Consider the following 21,830-nt stretch of genomic DNA (forward strand, 5'->3'; position numbering starts at 1 on the left):
CTAAAGTAGAGTAGGAGGAGAAGGCAAAAATTGTTGCCAAGCTTGTAAATAAACATCCTTTCATTGAACTCATTGTGGATAGTGGTGTTTCTTCTACATATTGCATGGTTTCTTGTTCTATCCTCATGTTAGATGAAGTTCATTGATTGTGATTGAGTAATGTGTGGATGTTGATAATTCCTTTGTCCGTAATGTTTGTGGTTGGATGATTTTCAATTACATTGCATTGTTAGCTTGGACCTTAAAATGTGCTAAGTTCATATGTGGATATGTTTGTTCAAGTTGTGCTAGTGTATTGGGTATTTGGATAAATGATTCATGATATGAAAACCTTTCAATTCCCTTGAAAGATTGCATCGGTTTTGTGTAGTTGTTGGCAACATGGCGAAGCAAAGCTTGATTTAAGGAATGTGTCCATCCTAGCATGATCCAGTACTATCATTGATCTTAGGAGTAGTGTAGTCTCTCTAAACCTGCATCCTTTTTTATCTTTTTCAAGTCAATTAGATCTTAAGTTCCCAGCTGCATTCAAGCAAGAGTTCATGTACAACGTAAGTCCCCCTTGTGATTCCAGCAACATCACATCAAACCATCAAACTTATCTACACGTCAAGACTAGACATTTGGAACCTTGGAGTCACCTCAAGTGATCACTTAGCTCAGCATTTGAGGAGATTTGTTCAAGAGAGGATAAGATACCTTGTTATTTTATTCTGTGTATGAACTGCATAAAAACACATCAATAGATGGGTGGACAAATGCAATAAATTGTCCACCTTTTAATATCATGGTAACATACAACAAAGTCCCTTATTTTTTGAAGGCAATAGACTTTTTAGGGCAAGAAAAAAATGCAAAGTTCCTTTAGAATCAGTTGTGATGCCTTGAAGGAGGTGGAGGAATTGCATGTAGGTTAAGTTGTTATAGATGTTGCCCTTGTTTGTAAAATAGATTGCTTGTTGGTACAAAACAAGCACATGCATATATTTTGGACACCATGTTGTGTTCATTCGTTGAATAATGCACTCAAAGATATTAGGAAGTTTCAATTAATTTTAGATCTCATACAAAAGGGCACCACACACAAGCCACTTATCAAAAATTTGCCAAGGTGGATCTCCTCAAATGTACTGATACATGGATTGCTTCTTATTTTATACTCCTTGAGTGTCTTTATGCAGTCAAAAGAGATTTGTGTTCTGCAATAGTTAGTGATGCCTGGGCATCATGGAGATAGTTTAGATTCTACAGTTGAGGTGAGAGGTATGGTACTTGATGACCTTTTTTTGGCTGATTAAATTTATTGTTGATTTTATTCAGCCCATATGTGAGATGAGCAAATTTGCAGATTTAGACAAGCCATGTTTGGGAGAAATTTATGAAGAAATGGATTCTATGTGTGAAAGAATTAAGAAAATAACAGATATTGGAGAATTTTTTCTTAATCCTTTGATGGAAGAAAATATACATGGAAGATGCAACAACCTTAACATATCCCTTCATTGTGTTGCTAATGCTTTCAATCCTAAGCATTATGTTACAAAATTGACCAAGAAGAGTTCACCATATGAGGGTAGAGAGGTAATGAAGGCGTTTTGGGCTGTGATAAAAGGCTTTATGGCTGAGGTGAAGATTCTTCAATTATTTTGAGTCAGTGGAATAAGTTTTCATGTGGGCAAGGTGATTTTGATCATGTGGAAGCCTTGTATGACATGCATGTAAAGAAAGATCCTATAGAGTGGTGGTGGAACCATGGAAGTGAAAACACCTGAATTGCAATTATTTGCACTAAGATTGTTCTCACTAGTAGCCTACTCTTCATTTTTGTGAAAGGAATTGAAGTACTTATGGTTTCATTCAAAGATGAAAAACTCTTAATCGACAATAAATCTTTTGACCAAAATTTAAAAAAAATCGGGAATCGGCAAAAAATCGGCAAATTTATTGAACATTTGAAAATATATAATTTCTTAAAATATTCTAAAAAAACACACATATACACTAAATTTAAGAACACAATAAAATATTACTGGTTTCCATCATATATAAATCATATATGAAATTATTGGGGTGGACAGCAATATGTCAGTTCTACTGGTTATATAAAATGTTATAATTTAGCACTACATATTTATGAAATTTTTGTTTTTCAGAATCATGTTATAGAATGAGATAAGGAAGAAAAACACCTGTTAAAAATTGTTGAATGGCGTCAGACAGATGAAGCCAAAATCGCGCGGAGGAAGCCGAAATCGTTGGCGTCGGGGAGCACAATCACGCAATGAAAAAATCACTTTTTTTTTTTCGGCCTGCGTTTGGTTATTTGTTTTTACTTTTCATTTTTTCAGAAATTAGGGTTTCGTTTTTTAAGACGCGATATTTTAAAATTTAATCGTGATTTTATCCCGATTTTCTCCGTCGAAAACTCACGATTTTCCCGAAAAAATCGGTTGCGATTTTATGGCTGATTAAATCGGCTGGCTATTTGCCTTGCGATAAATCGTGATTTAGCCGATTTTTCAGCGATATTTTCATCTATGGTTTCATTCATTCATGGAAGAGGAACTGATTAGGTTTGAACAAAGTAGAGAACGTAGTCTACATTCATAGCTTACTTTTCCTTCTCTCTCTTTTACACACACACACACATGCACACATGCGCACACGCACGTTATTTATTGACTCACATGCGCATGCACACACCTTCATTCTGCTCTCTTCACATGTGCATGCATACGCACATTCATTCTGCTCTCTTCACATGTGCATGCATACGCACATTCATTCTGCTCTCTTTTCCTATTTCTGTGTCCTGTCTGCCTATCGATATTTGAACTTGTGCTTGGATCATATGGTTTGGAGTTTTAACTGCCTTGGATTTGCCTTTTGTAGTCATGTTTGCAAATTCACTTGCTTATTGTTTTACTTTTGTTTCTTTACATGGTTAGTGTTGTACTGTGTGTTTTTTGCTTTACGTTCATATTTTTGTAGTTTTGTAGTAGTGGATTGTCGTTATTGTTGGCAATGCATATAATTTTCAAGTTCCATTGAAATAGCTTGGGAATTTGTTGATGCTAATATAATTTCATCATTATTCATTTTCATTTCAATGCTATATTTGTTACTAATTTTTTTTTAATGTTATTGCAGTGGTGTTGAACGCCTGCTTGATCGCATTAGCAATGGTGTTTTAGCTGATGATCGCCGTGCTGCAGTTGCAGAGCTCCAGGCTGTTGTAGCAGAAAGTGTTTCAGCACAACTTGCCTTTGGTGCAATGGGTGAGTTATCTTTGATAAATTTTAGTTCAGTGTAAATTTTATTAATGTGCTCATCATATGCTAAGATAAACCATATGTTCTTCTTTCTCAGGTTTCCCAGTGCTTATGTCTGTTTTAAAGGAAGAGCGCGATGATGTGGAAATGGTTTGTATATGTGCATTACTACTCCATTATTTTTTATCGTTTTACCTCTTTTGGTGGTTGTGTTTGTTACCTTTTTAATTTTTTAAGTGTGTTGCTTCTTGTACTCCTAATGCTTTTATTACTGTGATAATTTGTTTTATGTTTGTAGAACATAATTTATTTTATTTATTGAGTTTAACAGTAATATAGCTTTATTCATTTTTGTAAATTCAAGTGGTGGTTAAAATCTAGAGGTATTGCATGTTGAATCTCTTGCGGATGATTTTTGATTAATCTGAAACTAAGATTGTTTTAGCTGAGGAGGTGGAAGATTATTTTTTCTGTTATCTCACATTTGATGTTTTACACAGGTCAGAGGTGCACTTGAAACACTTGTAAATGCATTGACTCCTATTGAAAGCACACCTGGAGTATTTAATGAAGTTCAACCAGCATCATTGAATTCTGAATTGCTGTCCAGGGAGGCAGAAAGTATTTCTCTTTTATTGAGTTTACTGGTATGAATTATATATTTTCATTTCCTTTGCAAAAGTATATTTTTCAGTTTTTATCTGTGCTCGACATTGTGTTGTATTTTTATTTTTGGCTGGCAATTGTGACAGGCAGAGGATGACTTTTACATGAGATATTATACCCTGCAGTTGTTGACAGCCCTGATTACAAATTGCCGTACTAGGTATTGGATTAATCATATAATACACGATTAAAATTTGTTTTTGAACAACTCTAATCCACATCTTTCTTGTTGCTTATATTAATATGAAAAAGGTTGCAAGAAGCAATTTTGGCAACACCCCGTGGATTGACACGCCTAATGGATATGCTAATGGACCGTGAGGTACTACTTTATCTTTTCTAGTGTAGTTTAACTTCAAAGAATAATTTGCCATTTATTATTTCCATATAATCTACATGGGTAAAGTTTTTATGAGTGGATGTTGGAATTTGATGCTCCTTATTCGTTAAAGTTATTTTGTTTGACACTTGCGTCAGAGATTTATAGTTCATTCTCTTATCTAATAAATAACCCATTCACAACTAATATTATTGAACATGCTCCCCATGTAAATCATGTATCTGAAAAATTGGATGATTGTCTCACACGTTTATATTGAAAATCTTTTAATTACATTGCATTGAGATTTGATGTCCAGAGGCAGAATGCTATTAATGTTATCACAATCTCATTATAAATACTCCGACAAACACTGCAAACATTATTAATCACACTGCAATTAACTAGCTTAATTTAGCACAATTGGCCTCAATAAATCTCTAATGAGGTACACTGCTTCTAGTCCAGCTGATTTTCAGCCAACAGGCTTTATTAATTATCCTAAAATAGATCCTGTAATCACTTTACAACCAAATATCTCTATTACTCTGCTGACCTTGAAGCAAATAAGTAATAGATATATCTGGTTGTAAATTAATAGAATACCGCCTTTTAGTTTCTAGCAAATAAGTAATTGGCTTTTAATTTGTAAGTCTCACATTTGCCTTAACTGACTTTAATCCCCTTTTAACCCTCTTTGATGCTGCACAAATTAAATCATTTGGCTTATGAGCTTAACCATCTAAACTATTCTATCATTTTCATTACTCAATGTTCCTGGATACACAAATGACTGGCCAAAGAAAATATCTGTTTGTCTTACAAGATATCAAATGTACCATTTTCCTTGTGCAAAAGGCATTGTTGCCAAATGAGTTACAATAGGATCTGAGAAGATAAAATCATTGTCTATTACTTCAGTATGACCTTCCTGAGAGTTTGACTTTTTCTCACTTGAATGGCTGTCCTCAATTCACAGATATTTTTTTATCTTCCTATGCAAATAACCATCGTCAATCTATAACTGGTGAGTATCTCTCTTCTTCAAATGATTAGTGTCACTCATGCCATGACAACTGTCTTCAAGTTGCTCGTGTCATATCCCCTTTTGATTATTGGCAATGATTATAACTGACTATTTAAGAAAAACATAAAACTCGACACATGATCTTATTATTACTCCAGCAAGGGTTTCACAAGCAGCCAGCAATTAATATCACTTGAGGTTCCAACTTGAAATTATATAGCTAATATCAGATCAGATTTGAATAAATTTAAATATATGAAGGGAAGATCAGTCCAAAATTCATGAGTTATTAGATAACCTAGTTTAGGAACACAATAAACTGCAGTTTCCTGTGTAGTGCAGCTATAACAGCTTGTAATAAGGTTTTTCTGAGTACAAATAAAGGCTAATATTCACCAGAGATACATTGATAAACTGAAAACTTCTTACTGGATGCTGTTGCTTCAGAATAATGGAGTGGACTGGGTGGTGTGTTGCTATAGACTGTATCCCTGAAGGCTTCAAACTCTGTGAAACCACTATGCTGCAACTAGAGTGATGCTAATATCAATTGCTATATTGCTTGTTGAAATTCCTGAAGTTTTGAGCAATTCTAGAGCTTCGATCACCCATAAAAATTTGAGGGTTTTGTCCTTTGGATTGGATGAACAAGTGTTCAGATTAAAGACTTGAAGAAATATGAATTGAATAAAGTCTTCTGCTGGCCTCCACTTTTTCAAATAGACTCCTACATCCCTAGGGTGGTCACCTCCTTTCACCCTGTTATTTTTTAATTAGCTGGTAGGCTATATTTTGGAGCAGCTTCTAGGTATTGTAGTTCTTGCCGTTGAAGCGTTGATTGCCTTCCAACATGATGTTGGTCAACGACGCCATCCCTCCTATTTTCCAATAACACGAAAAATGAGGTCAAGTTAAAAAACCTTTGTTTTTTGTAAAAAAATTGGTAAAAAAGGTCTGAATTTTCTGTCAAAAATTAGTCAAAACTGTCAGCAAGCAGCTAGCACAAATTTTGAGGCAATTAGCCTAGAACTTAAAACTCCTGATTTTATTGCAAAAATCAATCAAAAAGTCAAAAAAACGGATTTTTTTTGCAAAATTTTAAATACCTAGGTTTGAAACCGTAAGTGTTGAACATTGTAGGAAACCCACAATTTTTACTGAAAAATCGTGCAAAAACGAAGAGGATCACGTCACAAAAACCCTAGGCGCTTAACATAACCCGGATCAGGGACAAAAACCACGAACCATCTATAAGAAACCCACAATTTAATTGCTGAAGAAAATAGGTTGCAAAAAGTCAAAACATGCAATGTCATCATGGAAGAATGCAGGGTCGTTGCGGAAGAGGAAACCCTCGCATGGAAACGAAACAGACAAAACAGCAAAGAACGGGCAGAAAAAAATCTTCCCACAGGCAGAGGAAACCTTTGCATGGTCGGGATAAACAACAGGGGTTGTGGACTGATGGAGAAGGTCCTCGCGGAGCCAAAGTAGAAGATTGCATTGTGGAAAGAATTGCGTAACCTAGAAAAAAAAAAGACAAAAATTGCACGATGAAGAAAGAAAACCCATGCAATCAGAAACATTGCCTGAAAAGAACAATTGCGAGAAGGAAACCCTTGACACTCCACAAATCTGACCTGCAAAATCACTACGATTCTGCAAACCCTCGATGTTTATTTTTTTAAAAACTTTTGAAAAAATTCAGGTAAAAAGATCCACAATTTTTTCATAAAAAAATCTATTAAAAAAGATTTCTAAAAATTTCCTCAAAATTTCTAGGTAATTGAGCCACAATTTTTTTATTAAAAAAGCCACCAAAAAGGAACCAAGGCTCTGATACACCATGAAATGATAATTCGTTATAATACACAGGGGCCGAAAGCTCCTTATATAGAGATTACAAACAAAGTTTCTAAAATAGAAACGAAAGACTGAAGAGAAACATTCTAAATAAGAACTGACTATGAAAAGGAAAGATCTTAACTAGCTAACTGAATGACCATTATAGACACATTTCAAAATAACTTTAATAGTACCTTTTCCTTCTCTATTTTCTCAATTCACAGATACTTATGCTTTGCACCATCCTCTTGCTGTTGTTCAACTTTTCTTGTTGGAGTGACCCTATTACTCTTTCAAGGTTATTGTCTTTTTAAACCTTTTTAAGTTTTCTGTAATATTCACCATTGTTTTGACTGCTCTAAATGACTTTGGTAGATTATCAATGTCAAGGATACTATCTCCCCAATTCAACTTTTCTACCAACTTCTATCCCCGCTAACTTTGTTGTGTGATAAAGAGAATTGGAGATTGACCCTCTTACTGTCTTGAAATTGATTAAGTGAATTTTCATGCACCTTGCACTATATGAATATATTGTCTTGTACAATGACGTCAATTTTGTTCAAGCTTTTCTAGCATCATTGTCATTGTTAATGATAAGTTGAAGACCAGTCAATAAGGTCTAGATTTCACTTTTGTGCAGGTCTTACCAGCATCATCTTGTTTCTTGTGTACACACCTTTTGTTTAGAAAATAATTTTGTTTGGAGATTTCACATTCATAAATTATTCCTTTTGGTTCATATTGGTTACCTGCCACATTATCAATCCTGTTACTGATGGATGGTTCTTACATTGATTATATAGGTTATAAGGAATGAAGCGTTATTACTTCTGACCTTTCTGACTCGTGATGCTGAGGTATGTAAATGGTTATGATTCACGAAATATAACCTATTGTTTGATGCTAATGTCTTGCCAGTTTATTTGAAAATGTTGCATGCTAGATGATATAATTTATTCTCACCTCTATGATTTTACACTCTCAATTTTTGGTTGCTTACATAACAGGAAATTCAGAAGATAGTTGTTTTTGAAGGTGCTTTTGAGAAAATCTTCAATATCATCAAAGAGGAGGGTGGCTCTGAAGGGGGGATTGTTGTGCAGGTATCTCTTTCTGATCCATTATATTTTAGTTTTAAGTGGTAGAATCAATCAATCAAAGAAAGTTGGTTTTCAATATTTGGTGTTAGAGAGGAATCTCTTGGGCTGGGCTTTCCAATGGTGATACATTTTAAGAATGTTTCGTGATTCAGAGTTAAAGTAGAAGGGAAGAACTACAAACTGGAAAGTGTTGTTGACTATCAACACTGATTGTTCCCTTCAAAAAAGTGGAAACGTATAATTACAAAGAGAGGCCTTACTATGATGCTCAATATTTTGTTACAGAAAATTGAACATTATTTTTAAAAAATCAAAAAGAAAAAGAAACCATGTTTACAGACAAGTGTTTCAAGACTGGTTAGCTTACTTCCAGAATAAATGTCATGTCCCCTCCTTGATCATTATATATAATCTAAATGAAGTAATATTAATTAATATAATATCTATTAATGAATGATTATTTGAAACATTTAAATACTTATTTTAATTAATATTTATTAATAATAAAAAAATAATAAATTAATATTATTATAAACATAATTTATATATTATAATTTATAGACATAATTTACATATAATTTATAGACATAACTTACATATTCTTAATTGTAAACAAGTGTGATTTGATTTTAATAAATATCATGCCAAAGAGTGCGATTTGCTAGAAGAGATATAACTCTTCATATCTATATCTCCCCATCTCATATTAAAGAGACTGGGATATCACTTCAAATAAAGGGGACAAGGAATAGAATGTGATGCAATGATCTCAATCTCAATATGTGGACAACCAGTAGAAGACTGGTCGAATTTAGGAAACAGTCAACTTCTTTCACGATTAAATGATTCAAAAGTGATATATTAAAGAAACATGGTGGCTGACTTTCTAAAAGGAATTCCTCAGAGGTTATATACATCAATCTTAGAGTGACAGCGATGTACAAGAGCAGTAATTTCTGTAATAAAAGTCTATGTTTTGGAACCGCCGATTAAGCAACAATTAATACAACAAGAGCTACGATTTAAGAGGTTATCATTTGGAGAAGAGTTATTTAAGGGAGTTGATAACGTCACAATGACATAAACCAATGATTATCCTAATCAGAAGGTTAGTTATCTAATGAGCAAGCAGCGATTAAAGAGGTAATAAAATAATCATTATTATGCAGATCGATGTAGTTATGTTATGAAGAGGTGCAAACTGATTATGGAGAGAAGAGACATGCCTCCCAAAAAATGCATCCCTTCCCATTGTGTAAAGGTATAAGAAAAGAAAATAGATGGGATATACATGGACAGATAATATGAAGAAAATATAATAGAAGGTTTTGTCAAAAGAAGAATTTGTGAAGGAAACATAACCAAATTCAAGAGCAACACTTTGAGATCTGCAGACATCACTGTTTCAGTCATAGTATATCTCCCATGGACAAATCAAGAGGAAGTTATCGAGATAAGTCTATCTTCCAAAATTATTCTTAGCATTATGAATTAAATATTTTAGAAAAATGTCTTCAGAATTAATGAAATTATATTTATAAATGCTTTACAATTCTCACTTTAAGTTAGAATTATTGTTTTAGGACTAAATCAAGGTGAATCCCAAAAGGGGACATGACAATAAAGCATATTGAACATAACTGAACTAAATTGGAGTCAATTCCTGCTGACAAAACCTACTGTTTTTTCCACTATCATAAAAAGTAATTAGAGAGAGAGTAGTTCAAGAAGTTTTGATATGCAGATTAGTCATGCATCTAAGCGACTTGTTAGTTGATTCTACCTTAGACATTCTTGTTAAAAAATTACAGCTTTCCAGTATATGTAGATTAATCATGTATCTAAGCAACTTGATGGCTGATGCTATCTTAGTCATTCTTATTAAAAGTTTACAGTTTTCCAGTCTCTCTATTAATTTTGGATCATTGAAAAAAAATCAAGGTCAAAATGGAGAACAAGTTCTCAATTCTTACAGTTAACCAAATGTTGGTTAAACGACTCAAACCACATGGATATAAGTACTTCAGAAACTTGAATTATTCAGGATACTAATTGGTTCTGTGTTTTGTCATTTTGGATGACAAATGGTTCAACAACCTTTCAGCTACCCATCAAGACATTGAAGATGTTTGCTTCTTTCTCCCTAAGCTCTGGCATTCTTTGATGACATATTTGTAGCATGTTGATGACTATTTAAATGCATAAAGAATTCTATGCAAATGAATTCTATTGAAGTTGTGTAGAAACTGAACATAGAGTTATATTATTTTATAGGAAATTTTAAAGGTGATATGGTAAAAATCAATACAAATCTAGGGTTTTCCTTGATTATATTGAAGGCATCTAAAAAATTGTGCATGGGTGTGGGGGTATGAATGGCGAAGATAGAAGGCTCCTGGTGCAAACCCCCAAAACATGGGTATGTAGGGGCAAGCAAGGTGCAATTCTTCTAAAATTGGGTACATCAAGTAGCACTAAAAAAATAGTCAAATCTAAAAGTTGACACAATATAAGATCATCATGAAAGGTTTTAAAGTTCAAATCAAATATTATAATCACAGAGATATTATACGAATATAAATAAATGCTTTGAGCCAATCTCAATATCTTTCTTTGTTGGCTGCTTTCCCAAAAATAGTTTGCATTGTCAGGATACCTTATCAAATATTAATGAACTATATCATCATGAATCCATGAACCAATATATCTTTGCGACCTAGCCTTGCCTAACCTATGATCAAGGTAGCTCTTAATAATGATAATAGAAATTGGAAATCCACATGTTAACACCTTTCAAAACAAATTTCAATTATACTTATGCAAAGGTAAATAATAACTTCTATTAAATGATACAAAGCTACCCAACAGTCTTAAAATGATCATAAATTTCTCATATCTTAATAAAATTGTGAAATTCAAGGTGTAAAACCCAGAAGCGGTTTGAGGAGAACAAAAATCATGAAAGAGTGGTTCTTGTTGTTATTAGCCTGATATGATGGTTTTGAATATTCTGAATTAGTGCCATATCATAATATAATTAATGATATTAACTTTCAAGTGTGGAGGTATATAAGGTAAAACTTTATCAAACTTTATTGTCACTAAAGTAAGTTGATGCATAAACTATGCAAAACTATATTTTTATTTTTTATTTTTAAATCTAGAGTATGTTTTTGCACAGCAGTGGAGTAGGTTTTAATATGAATCTTTATAATAATTGTACATGCCTTTTTTTAATTCAATCTAACGACATACCTATGTATATTCACAAAATAACTAAAATCAACACTAATGAACAATTTTCATGAATTTTATTTGAAGACCATCTATTTGTTGATACAGATTTGCAAATTCACCTCTTCTTGTTATCTCATTATTTTTCACGAAAACTCATATGCAAAAAAAAGAATTCAAAAATAAATAAATTGAAAACCTTATTCCTTCTTATTCTCTTTCTTTTTCTGTCTCTCCTTTTCAATCCTATCATTTTTGTTTTGTTTTAGTTACTTTCTTTTCTTTTTCTTTTTCTTTCCAAAACAAAGATGCATCTTTAAGTTGCTAAATCATCATAAAGCAAAATTAGATAAGAGTAATACAATAGAAGAAATTTCCAAGCACAAGAAAGTTCCTTTTAAATTATTATTTTGAAATTGATCCTAATTAGATAATTAATTAAAATAATATCCAAATGACTTTATAACTAAAATGATAGTGAAATATTTAATTATTGGCAAATCAATATCATCTTAATTAATCAATTGAATTAATTTCCAAATGACTTCATAGTTAAATGACTATGAAACTTTTTAATTATGAACCAATATAAACTATCTTGATTAATTAACTATTTTTCACACTTAGGAACATACCTAACACCACTATCATGCCTATATTCAATTAAACTGATAGCATGTGAGTGTTAGAATAATTAATTCTTTTAGTTAGTTACCTTTTTAGTTGTTCTATTAATGGTCATTTAGTTCATCATTTAGCTTTTTAGTTCGTTTAGTCTTTTAAGTGCAACTATTGCTTCTTTTATAAGAACGCATAGTTAGCTTTTCAGTTTTTAGCTTTTGAGCTTTATTTAGCGTTTTAAGCTTTTTAGCTTCATGTTGAAGTTTTAGTTTAACAGTTCGTTCTTTTTAGAACACCGTCTTGTAATTCCTTTATATACATTGTATATTCGTAATTAATTTATTCAATTATTTTTCAGTGAGCTAGTATACGTGTGTGATGGTTCCGAATAGGTTAAAAGCTCCACATACTATCACAATCTGCCTCGCTCTCCTGTATGATGCTCTCTCTATAAATTGTGAGGGTTAAAAACTTAAACTAACCATCCTGCATCTGCCACAAGCCAACAGGTGGCAGTTAATCATATATGATACTAAAAATAAAGTCAACTTATTTAATGAAATCATAGGAAATAAAATGAAACAAAAACTTGAGTTCTACCTTAAATCATGTTGTAGGTATATAATGCTCAATTAGATAAGACTGTCAATCATAGAAATATTGATCAAACATGATTATTAGTTCTAGATTAATAGATAAAAAATATGGGATGTGACAAATGTGGATGAGGAGCTAAAATCTAATTGTTGAATCTGATTTCTCAATTCACTCTTAGCAATGAATGTGCAGTGACACTTGGTGATGATGAAGGTATGGATATGACTAATGGGAAAACATATTCTTGTCATGAACAAAGGATGTTTTGTTATCAAGTGAATTTTTCAGATTTCTTGGTCTGTAATTTAGTGCTGATATTCTATCAACCTGATACATTTTATTTATGTTGGTGTTGAGCCTCCATTTAACACTTAAGAAAAATTGCATATCAGTGTTTTACCCAAAAGCAAGTTTATAATTTTCCTGAAAAATATCCAGCTGTGGTAGCCTGCTTGCAATTACTATATCTGGAGAAATTTTGATTATTACAATTTACAGGTTGTTAGGGAAACTATGTGGAGATTCTTTATGATGTGAACCTTACATCCCTTGCAAGACACAAATTTTGTTCCGTTGTTGCTTGCATCTAGGAATTTTCAGTTCTCCATGCCATTTTGAATGTACACAGCATTGTAGCAGCGAATCTTCCTTGGGAATAAATTTGCGAACCAACGTATAGTTCTTTTCAATTAATCAGGGAAAAATTGGGTTAGGGGAAAAAAATATCTCTGCAAAAATCTGAAGAAACCTCTAACTCTAACTCAGAAAAACTGCAGTGTTATTGCCAAAGAATCACAATTTTCTAAACAATTGGTTTGTCTGATTTTATGAAAAAGCTCCCAAAATCTTCAAACAAAAATTCAACCAGCAGACAGTGCAAATTTATCATGTTTAATTGTTATCTGTAAAAGAATTCTGCTTCTCTGAGCAGCATTACTGACAGATATATATATATATATATAAGTGATCTAGTTCAATAAAGTCATCCACTGCAGTAAGAATGCCATTTATTGAGAACAGTGTATGCATGTACTTGTCTTGAATTGCTTGTGGCAATTAATTCCAATTATTTGTCTTCTAATTCACTGATCATTGTAAAACAGGATTGTCTTGAGCTACTCAACAATCTTCTTCGAAACAATCCAACAAATCAGGTTTGTGATGCTGTTGGGAGCAGCCCATCTCTCTATTGTCCCTTATCTTTGTTGCCAGCAACTTTTAAGATTCACATTCTTTTCTCCAGATTTTATTGAGAGAGACAATAGGGCTGCAATCTGTGGTATCCCTTATAAAGCTTCGTAAAGGTATTGCTGATAGTTTCACACAACAAAAGGTGAGCTCTTGTTCTTGAAATTTTTGTTTGACAGAATTAACTAGTTTAGTTAGTCTGCTGGTTTTTCCAGGGATGGGATGTACAATATTTTGAATAATTGACTAATCAGTTCATTTCTCAATCAAATTTCATCTCTAAATAGTCCATTGGAAAACCATATGAAACGTTCTTCCTAAACCCTTTGTTTAGGTTTACTCATACTTGGTCCTTTGTAATTTTATACTAATTTTTAGTTTAGTATTTCTCATTTTTTATTATGTAGATTTGTACTTCTCAATGTATCTGGAGACTGAATAGTTTAGTTTTAGTCATCTTTGATTATTTTTAATTTTATACTGCTCACTATATTTGCAGACTGTGAATTTGCTAGGAGCATTAGAGACTGTTGCATTGCTTTTAGCTGGAAGTTCAGATGTGGAACCTACAAAGGATGCAAATAGAATAGCCAATCAGACAGTGTTTTCCCAGGTGGTTCTCCATTATATCTTTGTTTTTCATTTTTGACTTGATATTAGTTGTCACATTCTGGCATGTATAATATGTTTTGAAAATTTCATTAATGAATGCAGAATAAACTCTTGGACCATCTTTTGATGTTGAGTGTTGAAAGTAGATGGGCTGCAATTGTAGTTCGTTGTGCGGTAAGATTTCTTTTTCTTGATTAGTAAACTTTTTATAGTTTGAAGCTTTGAATTCTATGGCTAGAACTTTTGGAAATATCCATTTCATGGGATGTGCATGTTATTCCAATTTTCGCTTTAGTTTTTAATGGTTAAGGGGAAATGTTTATGCTTTTCATTTTTTTTGATAAGATCTATGATGCCTCTTTTTGCTCTAGTATATGCAGTGGTGAGTAGCATTAGTTTTGTTTGTCCAGGTTTGCATAGTTCTTCGTTTTCTTTTACTATTTTCTATAGTTGTTTACAAAGATAGATTTCATTATCACTCCTGTTTATGGTATTGCTTTTCCTAAGTGAACAAACTGAATTCTATAAATCTTTAAGTTTTGCCTCTACTATCATTTTTGTGTTCCACTATTTTTAAAGTATTTGAATTGAAATTCTCCATCCCTCGGGGTGTTTAAACAAAAATTATGGCAAGGATTGGTGATCAGTCAATAAGAATTATGGTCACTTATGGCACAAAAGGGTGATTTTCGGTAAGGTATTATCTAAGCTTAGGGAAGACCACAAAATAAGCTATATGAAGTTGGACTTATATGTCGGGACTTAGAATTAAGAACAAAGGTAGATATTCTCAAGGTGATTAACATTGTTTTTGGCCTTGGGGACTTGTTGTGACCTTTTCACACATCGCCCCATTGCTAACGGGGACCCCCTCTTTTCTGGCTTTCTGCGTTGTTAGGTTAGGGTTTTGGTTGCTTAGTGGACAATTTTGTGTTTCTCATGCCCGAGTCTCGGAGTTTTGATCATGCCTAGTGCTGTTTAGGGTTTTTGGGGTTATAGGATCAAGTTGCAAACGTTGGAATTTTAATGATCCTAATTTTTGTCGAAGTGTTGACCTTTTTGAGCGTTAACGTGTTTTTAAACACCCACGTCGGTGATTTTAAAGTTCCAAGGTATTTTTAGACCTTTTGGAGTTGTTTTCTCGCTCCTAAGTATTATTCAGGTTGATTTCGCATTTTATCTTGATAAATTTCCTTGCGTTTTGCTCAATTTTTTGGAAAATTTGCCTAAGTCCAGTCAAGTTTTGAAGTTTCTAAGCGATTTTGAGTGGTTAAAATGTCAAATCCCTAAGGGAAATCCATATTCCAAGGGTCGGAAGGTCAAATTCCATGCTAGAGGTGCTTTTCCCCTCATATTCCAGACTACCCATCCTTTTCCCCCACTCAAAAGCCACACTACACATGGGTTTCCCCTAAAATCCATACCGGCTATGATTTTCCACAACTGTTTATCCATGCCTAAGTCGTTTTTCCCCTGGAAGCAGCAAATTTGACTAAGTGTCAGGATTTTGTCCTGACTGCCTTCGTTTTTCCACCGGGAGTGCAGACTATAGTGCGGATGAAGTTGAGGATGATTACATGCCTAGATCGATTTTCCACTAGGCTGTTTTGTGACAAGTTAATGCGGTTTTTTGTGCACTCTCAGTCCATACCCAAGTCGATTTTCCACTGAGAGCAACATGATGAGTTTTGAGTCTAGATTTTCATCCAGACTGAGGTCGAAATTCCACCAGGGAGTGTTTTTGCAAACGAAGTCAATTTGGAGTGTGGATTTCTTGTCCATGCCCCCATTGATTTTCCCCTGGCCTGTTTTGTATGCATTTTGATGAATTTTAGCATGGATTTTTGTCCATATTGAGATCGATTTTCCCTTGTGGGGAATATTTGGGTGTTTTAAATGATTTTTAATGGGATTTCTTAATCCCTACCCATATCGATTTTCCCCAGAGGCTCAATTTTGACTTAAAATTGAAATATTTAATAAATGAGCCCCATTTTAATTGTTTTTAAATGATGATTGAGGATTATTTAAAATTTAAAACAAAATTAAATAACTTGCAATGAGCATTTAATGTTTTTTCTCTTCTAGAAGCAAGTTAGTTTTACCAAACAAGTATATAAGCAAGTGTTTTATCCCACATTGCTTGTGTGGTGAAAGTGAGAGGCAAAAGCAAGTATAAGACAGGAGTCTCCAACAATATTTTATTATTAAGTTTGCCAGGTGTCTCCATGTTTGGCAATTTTTCTCTCTTATTGGCGAATTTTGGCGAAGTGTTGATTGAAGGCCTCCATTTTTTCCAGCTTGGCGATCCTCTCCATCGCTGCCATTGAGGTTTATTGCCTCCATATTTTCTAGATTTTCGATTTTGGTGAAGTTCGCCTATTTTGGTGAAAATCACGATTTTGTTGGAAGGTGGCAATTTTTGGTGTTTGATGAGCTTTGGTGATTTTCCACCATTATTGCTTGCTGTTCCAGATTTGAGTTGCAGAATGTTGGCAGATTGGAGGTGCATTGAAGACATTTTTCAGATTTTCCAAGGATGGCGGCATAGCTGGAAATTGTGATTTTGATTTGGCAAGTGTTTTGTGCCATTGTTTTGGTGAATTCCTTTCACACTTGGTGGCTGCTATCATTCCCAACTTGTTGATATGTTGCAGATCTGAGTTAGTCCTCCATTGTTGCAGCTTGTTTGACCTCCATAGCTGGCTGGAAAATCATTTTCAGACTTGTACCTTGTTCCTAGCTATTTTGTGCCTTAAGAAATTTTATCCAAGGAGCTGATTGGAGGCATTTTCAATCAATTTTCAGAGTTGTCTTCCATTGTTGCAGACCTGAAACTCCATTGTAGGGGTGCTGTCCTCAGAAAACAATTTTTACCAGCCACCTACCTACTTTGTGATTTCACTTGGGAAGCATTTTTGCTTCATTCCAGAGTTTATTTCTGAGTATTTAATCATTCTTAAGGGTGCTGGTAAGTCTGAAAACTTCATTTCCAGATTTGTCTTCAGACTAAGTTTTCATTTCCAGCCCTACATATATGCTCACATTTTCTTGTGTTTGCCTTGGAAGGATAATTCTCATCAATTTATGCATATCTAGATGATTACAACATGTGTTAGAAGTCTAATTTTCAAGTTGTCTTCAGATTTTGTTGACCTCCATTGTCGACTGCGGAAGGTGTCCTTAGACATACTTTGTGTGAAAGCACAACCTTTCACACCTTTCCTTAGTCATCGTTGATCTGGTATACTCCTTTGCACTTTAGTTTGCATAATTTCTAAGTATAAGGAGGTATTAATGAATTTTATAGAGGGAATCCATGCCCTAGTGTTGTCACATTTTGAATCTAATTGTCAAGATCTACCAAGAGTGTGGACTATTTTCCCGACTTTATGCTCTAATTAGCACAAAATCTTTAGAAAGTCAGGAATTTTATTTTATTTTCCTAAGTTCTAACTTCAAGCTTCGTACAAGCGCGATGTCAAAATTTGGATTTAAGGAAAGGAAAGAACTACTGAAGATACTGGAGACTGGATTCTATCCAGAGCTCAAGATTTCATCCAGATGGAAGGAGATCACAGATACAAACATGCATTTCCTAGACATGAACCAGATACGACAGCGGATGTTCGGAGTCGGAAATTAGATTCCTTCCCTGACATATGTGAACATTATGAAGAGGTATTTTTCATGCCGCTGGATTTCCACAGTCCATACAGTGCAGTGAGCTCATCCTGGAGTGTGCACGATGTTATGATCCTCTCACGTGAATGATCAAGACTCCTAAGGGCGTTGTCATTGCCTACCTTGTTGAGGATGCTATTGCTGAGGTGTTTGGAATTCCACGCGGAACGGATATGAAGGATGCGACCAAGGATGAATATAAAGAGCGGTACACGAAGAAGATGGGTGCTTGCAAGAATATGATAAAGAGTGGATGATTGAACCTAGGCTTCATCATTCCAAGGCTCCCAAGACACTCATGTGCACAGACTTCAAAGAGGAGTATAGTGACTTAATATTCCTGCTCAACAGAGTGATGAGGATGCCACAGGGTGCAATTTTCGATGGATGGATGTTCTATTTCATCCAGGATTGTCTTAGAGGGACATTGGTAAATTGGTCTAAGATTATAAGTGACAATCTGGACTTTCAGCTAAGGAATGTAGAGCGGTCCAAGTCATTCGCCATGAATTCTTACCTGGTATACTTGCTTGCACGGTTCGTTTCATACAGAGGATTGATATGCAAAGGTGAAGTCGGGTGGGCAAGGACAATTCAGGAGTCATGAATGCTACCCCCAGCTGAGCATGTATAAAATTGAAGACTATAAGAGAGTGAATGACGTATTCACTATGTACATCACGCAGATGCTGTAAGGCGGAATCCACAAAACATTGTCCAAGGAGGCGACAAAGCTAATAGAGAAATATGGATCGTGGTATATTCAATTTCCCACTTTCACGTACCTTAGGATCCATGGGTTTCAATCCGAACCCTACAGACTTCCTAGGTATCCGTCCGACATAATGATCTTGTTGGAAGTGGTGAGACAACTTCTAGAGTTTGATGCCATTCAAAGAGAGAAGCATAGGACATGCATGACATTCCCTATTTCAGTTGGGAAGACATCACAGGTTTGCCAGTCTGCCTTAGCCGCTAGCACTGCGAGTGAGGAGCTTGCATTCTATCGATTTGCAACCTTCAAGAAAAGAGAAAGATTTGATCCAGGTAAGAAAGTTGGAAGGCTCAAGGGATAGAAGTTCATCCACGAAGTAGACATAGAAGATTAGACGAGCAAGTAGTGAAGAGACGAATGTGGTCCAGAATGTTAGTGGATTTCATGAGGAAGTGTGGACTTTTCCTCATTCCTGATCAGGTGTTAGATGACAGGGATCATACACATCCACAATATGAGAATGAAATGAAGAAGGCAATCTTATTGCCTAATTGGTCAAAGTCAGAAGAGATTGACCTGAATGTATTGATGAGAGAGGTCTTGAGTTTCTCCCGTGCATGGGTAGATATATACAGATGAATAAGTTAGTTGATATGGGTGTTCCCTTCACTTATGAAAAGATGAAGCCGAAAGAGTCTACTTTCGAATATGATCAGAGGACTATCGGTGATGTCAGGATTTATGCAGACGAAGAGAGTCAAGCTCCCAAGAGAAGGAAGAACACGCCAGAAGTCAGGGCCAGAGGGAAGAAGATTTTGGAGGTGAAGAAGAAGAAACAAAAGACTATCATTCCTCCACCTACCACTCCTTCACCACCTCTCAGTGTCTCATCAATTAAGGTGATTGAAATAATAGAGGAGAATAAGGAAACCCAACAATGTTCCAACATAGTGATACTACCAGAGAATATTCAAGAGTTACATGCCACAACGACATCTGCACCTCCAAATGAGAATGATGATCAACCGGGATCCTCTACTGTCCTTTTGGAAGTTAGTTTGGGAAATGAGATATACGATTTGACCAGGAATAATCTTGATGATGATGATGATGATGATGATGTTATCTTGGCATTGAGAGGACTTGATCGAGAAATATGTCTCGATGATGGTATGGAGATGGCTGCTATTCTTGATTGTTTGATGAGAAGTATGGAGAAAAGTAAGAAAATGATAGAGGTACAGCCTATTGATAGCATTGATGACTACCTAGCTAGGAGTGCTAAGGAGAAGGAACCCAAAAAATCGGAGATTTTGTCGCACATAGCTAGAGATGAGACAGGAATGCAGATTGCACAGGTTGTTCCTATTGCAGGTGTGACAACGGACATTGCTACTCCTATGGATTTCCAAATCACTTCAGTTGCCCTTGGTCGTACATCCAGAAAGCAAGAATTTTAGGAGGTTGGTGAGAACCTCAAGGCGATCAACGCAAGGTTAGACAGAGAGATTGCAGAGAAGGAAAGGTACAAAGAAGAGAATATTAGACTTAGAGAGTATATTGCAGGGATAAGGCGTGAAAATCACACCCTTATTTCCCCTATTGCAGTTGACCATGGAATACATTCACACTATGAGGCAGCGAGAGATACACTCTTGGAGGTGGAAAAGTGGATTGAGAGTGCAAGAATGCAGGCAGATGATTTCCTTACTCAGTTTGTCCAGGCATATGATAGGACAACAGGGCTCGTATTTAGAATCTTGTATTTGGAGGGAGTTTGGGAAGAATTCCGGCCAAGACTATTCCATGCCTCATGGCTTTGAAGAAGATTCCTAATTCCACCTTGGTCAGCGAGAACATTGTGCACATTGGAGACAAATACGATTTCCATGGCTGGTATTGTTCATTAGTTGTGAAGAGATCAACTTATGAGAACGCCCAATCAAGTTTTATGGAGATGGAGGGATTGATTCAGGACATTCAGATGAAGATCCTTGCCTCAATTGAGGAATTATTGGGTGTTGATGTTAGTGATGCTAGTGGTTTACACTTAGCCGAATTAAGAGACAAGATGAAATTTATGTATTTTTGCCAGTTGGACTCTTTAAAGAAGAGTCAGATAGACGACTTGGTCTCTTTGTTGATTCATGTTCATAGTTCGCAGAAGCTCATGCCAGATTGGGAGAACACTTTGGACGCTTGCTTGGATTCGCTGGATGTGATTGATTTACAACAGGATACCTTGCCTAGCATTTCCATGGAGGTGTTAGATTTAGTATTAGCTAGATTCTTGGAGTATGCTAGGAGAGAGAGAGAGATGTAGGGAGGAATCTTCTAGAAGATTCCCTATTTGATGACTAGGTATCTTTTATTGGGCCATATGTAGGTGGCACCATTTTTAATGTAAACTTTAATTAGGGCAATTCTAGGGTTTTGTTGGCATGATCTTGGCCATTGATCTTGGATCAATCTGGGCCATCCATTTTGTAAGAGACTCTATATATACCTCCTTGTCTCTCATTTGTAAGGGAGAGTTTTTTGTAGAATTGTTGGTATATGCTGCAGCTATTTTAATCATAATCATTGTTCAATTGTTGGTGATTTTGCTCTTCAAGTGTTGTATTTGCATTCATGGTTCTCAATTCCTCCAAGTTAGATTAGAATTTTAGTTTAGAATTTATTTTCATGTATGTTAGATTGAGTGAAAGATTTGTTGAATATATATGTGTGGAATCCTTAATCCATACCACTAGCCTCTTGCCGCTGGTAAGTGCGCCTTGTGTGGTCAACTGGAAATTTGAGTAAGCTTAACTTCAACTATTATGCAACCTTTGACAAGCATCAACTTGGATGGTGTCAATGTGTAATGGTAATGGTCTGAAAATTCTTAAGTATACCTTAGAGGATTGCACTAAGCTTGTGTCAATACCTGTTTGTGAGACCTCGC

General features: G+C 34.9%; 1 protein-coding gene across 1 annotated transcript in view; it reads left to right on the forward strand.

Moving 5' to 3' along the window:
- LOC131044972 (golgin candidate 6) overlaps positions 1 to 21,830 on the forward strand; it is a 149,244-nt gene that overhangs the window by 60,085 nt on the left and 67,329 nt on the right. The window contains exons 3-13 of the mRNA XM_057978469.2: positions 3,151 to 3,278; positions 3,370 to 3,422; positions 3,773 to 3,919; positions 4,025 to 4,098; positions 4,191 to 4,260; positions 7,936 to 7,989; positions 8,140 to 8,235; positions 13,788 to 13,838; positions 13,928 to 14,017; positions 14,372 to 14,485; positions 14,587 to 14,658. Of these exons, the coding sequence (XP_057834452.2) occupies positions 3,151 to 3,278; positions 3,370 to 3,422; positions 3,773 to 3,919; positions 4,025 to 4,098; positions 4,191 to 4,260; positions 7,936 to 7,989; positions 8,140 to 8,235; positions 13,788 to 13,838; positions 13,928 to 14,017; positions 14,372 to 14,485; positions 14,587 to 14,658 (949 nt within the window). The remainder of the gene's footprint in view (positions 1 to 3,150; positions 3,279 to 3,369; positions 3,423 to 3,772; positions 3,920 to 4,024; positions 4,099 to 4,190; positions 4,261 to 7,935; positions 7,990 to 8,139; positions 8,236 to 13,787; positions 13,839 to 13,927; positions 14,018 to 14,371; positions 14,486 to 14,586; positions 14,659 to 21,830) is intronic.

This window comes from Cryptomeria japonica, chromosome 1 (assembly GCF_030272615.1).
Source record: "Cryptomeria japonica chromosome 1, Sugi_1.0, whole genome shotgun sequence".
Taxonomy (NCBI): Eukaryota; Viridiplantae; Streptophyta; class Pinopsida; order Cupressales; family Cupressaceae; genus Cryptomeria; species Cryptomeria japonica.